Source organism: Heteronotia binoei, chromosome 2 (genome assembly GCF_032191835.1).
Source record: "Heteronotia binoei isolate CCM8104 ecotype False Entrance Well chromosome 2, APGP_CSIRO_Hbin_v1, whole genome shotgun sequence".
NCBI classification, from domain to species: Eukaryota; Metazoa; Chordata; class Lepidosauria; order Squamata; family Gekkonidae; genus Heteronotia; species Heteronotia binoei.
In genome coordinates this window covers 189,292,711-189,298,710 of record NC_083224.1, presented here as the reverse complement: position 1 = coordinate 189,298,710, position 6,000 = coordinate 189,292,711, and the positions used below count along the sequence as shown (strand labels likewise).

Below are 6,000 nucleotides of genomic sequence, written 5' to 3'. Positions count from 1 at the left end.
TCCTTCCCAACGCCTGCGAGGTAGGTGAAGTTATTATGACCTCCTCCCCCCATTTTCCAGAAGAAGAAACTGAGGCACAAAAAGTTGGAAGCAGCATTCTCCTGTGCTTACTCAGCATCAGGGTGGGGGAGGAAGAGAAGGGGAGACTCTGCCACTCCCCCCCATTTCTACACATCACCAACAAGATTCCTGTTAGGGTTTGTAGAATCTTTCGGGATCAAGTGCCGCGTTCTACTGGAGAAAGTTCTCCTTCCAGACGTTTCGTTCTCAGCTGCGGAGAACATCCTCAGTGGCGTTGCAGCCGGAGCAGGCGCTCAGACCTTCTTGGCTGCTGTGCATTGAGTGGGGCACATCCACAAACCAACTGCTCTTTCATCACACCCCCTCCAGCCTACAAATAGCAGCTCTCCAGCAGCCCTGGCCCCACTCAATGCACAGCAGCCAAGAAGGTCTGAGCGCCTGCTCCGGCTGCAACGCCACTGAGGATGTTCTCCGCAGCTGAGAACGAAACGTCTGGAAGGAAAACTTTCTCCAGTAGAACACGGCACTTGAGCCCGAAAGATTCTACAAACCCTAATGATGTTACCAGCCGTGAAAACCTGAAAGCTTTGATAAGATTCCTGTTATTTATAATTATTTACAGAATGAGGAGAATACAGAAAATGGACGAGTGAGGAAAATATCCATCCGCCAAAGTACCCAGGCCCACTGTGTTGGATCAGGACCTGTTGAAGATGCATATGAGATGACAGACAAGAGACTGAGAGGGAAGAAGCCAACTCCTTGTTTTTTCTCCAACCGATTGCCAAAGCCACCAAAAATAAACCGAATCTTTTTCAAAGCCAGGATTTGGGGGCAAGCTCACTCAAATAGCACAGAGCCCCGGAGTTCTTTTTAAAAGTGGCAAAACCCACTCTGCGGAAATGGAACGCGGCGTACTTGTTTTTCAAGAAAAGACAAGGGAGTCTGAGTTTTGTACAGCAAAATCATTCCATGTTATGGGGCGGCACGAACAGCCTCCTGCTGGGGTGGAAGGCAGAACTCCGGGGACGGTTCTGAGGGTGAGGGCTGGAGGGACGAAGCACGCCGCAACCTGCCGTGAGGCTGCCTCAGGCAGGGCAACAGCAGAATCTCACGGGCTTCCCAAGCCACAAAACGCTGCGCCTCGAAATGCTCCTACCTCCTGTTTCCGTGAGTGGAAAGCCAAAATTGACAACCTCTGCAGTTCTGTCCTGGCAACCTAGTCACCAGAAGCATGTTGCCTCGGACCACAGAAATCCCATCTATTTGTGGGACCTAGTGAATCATCCATTTGAAAGGGCCTCCAAGGTTGGGATAGGTATGCCTGAAACAAGTTTGTTGTTGACAGACAACAAGATCACAACCCCATTCCCCCCCCCCAAAAAAAAACACACTCATAACTTTAAAAAGTTGCCTTGCAGCAGACTTCATTGGTCAGTTCCTGGTCCCACAAACAAAGGCACTGGAAAGGAAAATGAAGGGAACGAGAGCAATAGTCTATAGACATAATATATACATTTATCTCTGTGCAAATGTGGGAGGGGGGGGGGAGGCACCCATCCTCTTTCACCCACACACATGGCAAACGCCACAGATTCCAGGATCAATACTCCCCTCAAATACACAACTCATCTCCAGGCTTTTTGCATCTTCATTTTCCTCGCTGCGACTGGGAAGTTCTTTTCTTTGGGAGATGGGTGGTTCCGTTCTGCGTGTATCTCGCTCCCTCTAGTGCTCAATTTGACATCGCGCAGGTTTATATCGGGCATAAAACCCTGCAGTATAAATATGCCAGGCATAAACCTGCGTGATACCAAAGCAGTCACTAGGGGGAGCAAAACACGTAGGAACAGAACAAAATAGGAACTTCCAGCAAGGAAAATGAGAATGCAGAAAAGCCAGTCCCTTTGGGAGGTTTATTTGGCAAGCCCCACGCTGAGAATACAGGGTGCCACCCCCTCCTTTCCTCCCTCCCCCCTGCAGCCTTGTCCTTCTGACCCAGAGCAGCAGTTCTCTCAATCCCCTTCCGATTTGGTGTGGAGCACACTGGATATAAAGCGCTGCGCACACATTTTATCATATATATATATATATTATTCTTTAGATATGTATATATATGTATATATCTTACACATACTGGATAAATTGCGCGGTAAATCTAGATATGGCTTTCTGTGCTACGGTCGCCGTGGGGCAAGGCGGGATGGAGACGGAAGCAGGACAGGAGCCAAACTTTGGTCAGAAACTGCAAAATACAAGCGGCTCCCCCAGCGCTCCCCTCCTGGAGAGAGGAACATCCCCCTTCTGCCCTGAGTCTTCTGGCTTGTTTCCTAGGCAAGAGATCCATGCTCTGGATTGCCCACCCCACCTCAACGCCACCCCAAGCAGAATTCAGGAGCTCCAGAGTGCCCCCCCCCACCCTCCGATCTAGCAGCAGACAACAGCAGGCAACCTCCAGGGACGGCCAGTGCCCCCTTTCAGTCACCAGTTTTGCAGAGCGAGAAAATGGTCAGGATGAGAAAAAAGAGCCGTGATAGATTGTTGCGGTCCCACCCACCGCCAGCTCACACTGCTGTGCGTCACAAGATTCTATCGGGATCTGCCCGTTCCCCTACAATGCCCTCCGCTGCTTAGGTCAAAGGTCACAAGTTAGAAGGAAGCCTGGATTTTGCTGGGTCCGTCTCAGGGGCGCTGACTATGGAATCCTTGCGGGCTGCGCCCGAGTCCTGCGGAATGCTGGCAGCAGCCCCTGGGTAGACTGCAGCTGTGGGCACCTGGGGGGGCAGACTGACGCGAGGGGGTGGGGCAGCTCCACGAGGCACTGCTTGAGTAGCGCCGGCAGGACTCTGTGACGACGACACTGCCGCCGGCGCCGCCCCCTGCCCTCCCGCGATCGAAGAGTCGGACTCGTGAGCCGAAGAAGGGGGACTCGGGCTCACGGTGTGAGAGACGCCGTGGGGGAGCGAAGGCTGAGAGGCTGACAGCGGCCGGGACTCTTGGCTCAGGCTGCTTGTGGGGAGGGCCTGGGTGCTCTTGTGCGCGGCCAACCGCTGGGGGGAGCCGGGGGGCTTCTGCTGCGTCAGTGAGAGCTGGGAGCCAGACTGACCTTTGTCACCCCCGTACAGGAACGTCCGGCTAGCTAGAGGGCTTTGGGTGGGCGGGCTGGACACTGCTGCAGGGAAGGGGCTGCCGGAGGATGCTGGAGGGGGCTGAGGTGGAGGGAGCTGCTGCGGTGGCAGCTGCTGCTGCTGCTGCTGCAAGGCAGTCTTCTGCTGTTGCATGTTGTGCTGCTGCAAGCTGGTCTGCTGCTGCAAGGTCAGTTGAGGCGGCTGCTGCTGGTGATGCTGCTGAAGCAACGCTGGGGAAATGGCAAAGGAGCCAGGGACGCCGCCCTGATACTGCAAACGCCGCACCATCCGAGGCGACCCCAAGCCCACGGGGCCCACCAGCGGACTGGCCATCTGTGGGCAGAAGCTCATGGCTACCGCCTGCTGGAGGGTGGCAATCGCTGAGGTCACCTGGGGCTGGGGGGGCCCATACAGGGCCGGGTGCTGCTGCTGGAACTCCGCCTGCTGCACCATCTCCCGGTCATACTTGACGATCTCCTGGATGATCTCGTTCTCCTGGTTGTTGAAGACCCCCGAGTTGAGGTCGTGCTGGACCTTGTGAAGGAGGATGGAATTCTTCTTGCCTGCAGAGGGGAAGAAACCCAGGTGTGATGCGAGGCGGCATCCACAAACCTGTCTGCCCCCGTCCTAGAAAGCAATCTGAAAGGGAGACGGCTACAATGTAAAAGGGATGTAAAAGGAAGATACAAATGATCTTAAAGGACCCTTCACATCCGGGCCACTTGCTATTTGAGATCTTACCATCGGGCAGACGATGTAGAGTGTTGAAGGCTAAGACAAATAGATTTAAGGGCAGCTTCTATCCAAGTGCTGTGGTTAGGCTAAATGCAGGGCTATGAATGGTTATTTGTTTTAGATGTAGGCTAAGTGTAGGGTTATGAATGGTTGTTTGTTTTGGATGTATTTAAATGGTTTATGTATATGTCTTTTCTGTAGTGTTGATGTGTTGGTATGTTTGTGGAAGAGCACCTCATTTCGTTGCTCTCATTTTCCTTTTTTTGAGAACAATGACAATAAATTTATCTATCTATCTATCTATCTATCTATCTATCTATCTATCTATCTATCTATCTATCATCTATCTATCTATCTATCTATCTATCTATCTATCTATCTATCTATCTATCTATCTATCTACACGGCTTAGCAGATCACATCAGATCATCAACTAAAAGTACTTCCCAATTTGCCGTAGCGCACCTTTGAAGGGAAAAAAAAAAAGCCATTCCTTATTTTTTAATAGATAAATTTAAGACAAACCTGTAAATGGCAAAAACTACCTAAGAAGAAGCACTCCTTTCCCCTCCCACGGTAGAGGAAAGCCTCCTCTAAGACTGTGCCAACTGGAAAAACAAAGACAAGTGTGCCTTTCCCCCTTTACAAGAGTTTTATTCACATGCAAATTTACAGAGTGCTGAAAACCACCCGCGCTTCTTGCTGCTTCCTGGCAGAGCAGCCTTCCGGCAGCTTTCTTTCCTTAGAGCACCAACCCGCCCCCCCTCCAGCAATAAGTGTGCACGGAGACCCCTTTACAGACCTCTCCTTGCTGCCCCCCTCCTAGATCCTTCCAATCCCATCCCTCAGGCACAAAGAATGCTATTGAGGCTGCCACCACTTTGGGCAACAACAGCTGGAAGAGAGCCCCAGATGACCCTGCCGCTTTGGGGCCAGGAGGCAGAACACTTTACACCAAATGGCAAACAGGGCTTTTGAGAAACAGCCGTCTCATCTTGCCCGGCGTACTAAAAGGCAGAACAGAGGTGGCAGGTGAGTCAGCCTCCCTGACCGCAGACAGCAGGACTATTTGTCTTTATTGCACGCCACGCAAACCCACCTTTCCTCCTGCCACGTGGAGACTCTCATTTAAGGGAAAACCTACCATGAACATGACACACAAAACAACAACGACGACTTCCAAATGGACAATCCAGGAAGCCCCAGCTCCTCATTTGCCAGACCCGAGCAAGGCTGTCAACAAGGTCCTTATTTGAGAGGGTGGCCATAAATCAGAAGTGACTTGGCGGCACTTCACATCCACACACACATGTGCCCAGTTCAGTGGTGGGGATTTTTCTTTCCTCTTGGCAAATGGCCCTGAGGCTGCAGCCACCGTTTCTTCCCTGGGGCATCCCCTCCTTCTCCCACAAATACCTATGCGGTCCAGGCGATCGATGGCAACCGTCTCGAAAGCCCGCCTCATCATGGGTACTCCTCCAGGACTTCGTTGAAGTTGTCCACCGAGAGTGAATAGAGACGGCAGTAGGTGTCAGCTCGGACGCTTGCGGTTCGCCGGCCCCTGGTCAGCAGGCAGATCTCTGGAGGAGGCAGGAAAGCAGTTAAAAACTGGACCCACTTTGAGATGCAACCTGATCTCTTCCTCAGACTAGAGGGCCTGCCCTAGAGGATCATCACAAAGATCAGTCTCACTCTCAGCTGGTTCAAAGAAACCCCAGAAAGCTCTCTAGCTAGCTTGGTTCAGCGGGAAAAATGGTTAGAATTTTCAGCCACAACAGGCAAAAGGGGTTTTTTTTTTCATAAATGAGTGTTGTCACAATTAAAAATGCCGGTTTGGTGTAATGGTTAAGTGTGCGGACTCTTATCTGGGAGAACCGGGTTTGATTCCCCACTCCTCCACTTGCACCTGCTAGCATGGCCTTGGGTTAGCCGTAGCTCTGGCAGAGGTTGTCCTTGAAAGGGCAGCTGCTGTGAGAGCCCTCTCCAGCCCCACCCACCTCACAGGGTGTCTGTTGTGGGGAGGAAGGTAAAGGAGATTGTGAGCCACTCAGACTCTTCAGAGTGGAGGGCGGGATAGAAATCCAATATCATCTTCTTCTTCTTCTTCACATTGAAT

General features: G+C 51.9%; 1 protein-coding gene across 1 annotated transcript in view; it reads right to left on the bottom strand.

Annotated features, from left to right (window-relative positions):
- Nucleotides 1–2,663: 2,663 nt before the first annotated feature.
- Nucleotides 2,664–6,000, bottom strand: part of HCN2 (hyperpolarization activated cyclic nucleotide gated potassium and sodium channel 2) — a 96,040-nt gene continuing 92,703 nt past the window's right edge. The window contains 3 exon segments of the mRNA XM_060233488.1: nt 2,664–3,712; nt 5,301–5,351; nt 5,354–5,464. Of these exon segments, the coding sequence (XP_060089471.1) occupies nt 2,664–3,712; nt 5,301–5,351; nt 5,354–5,464 (1,211 nt within the window).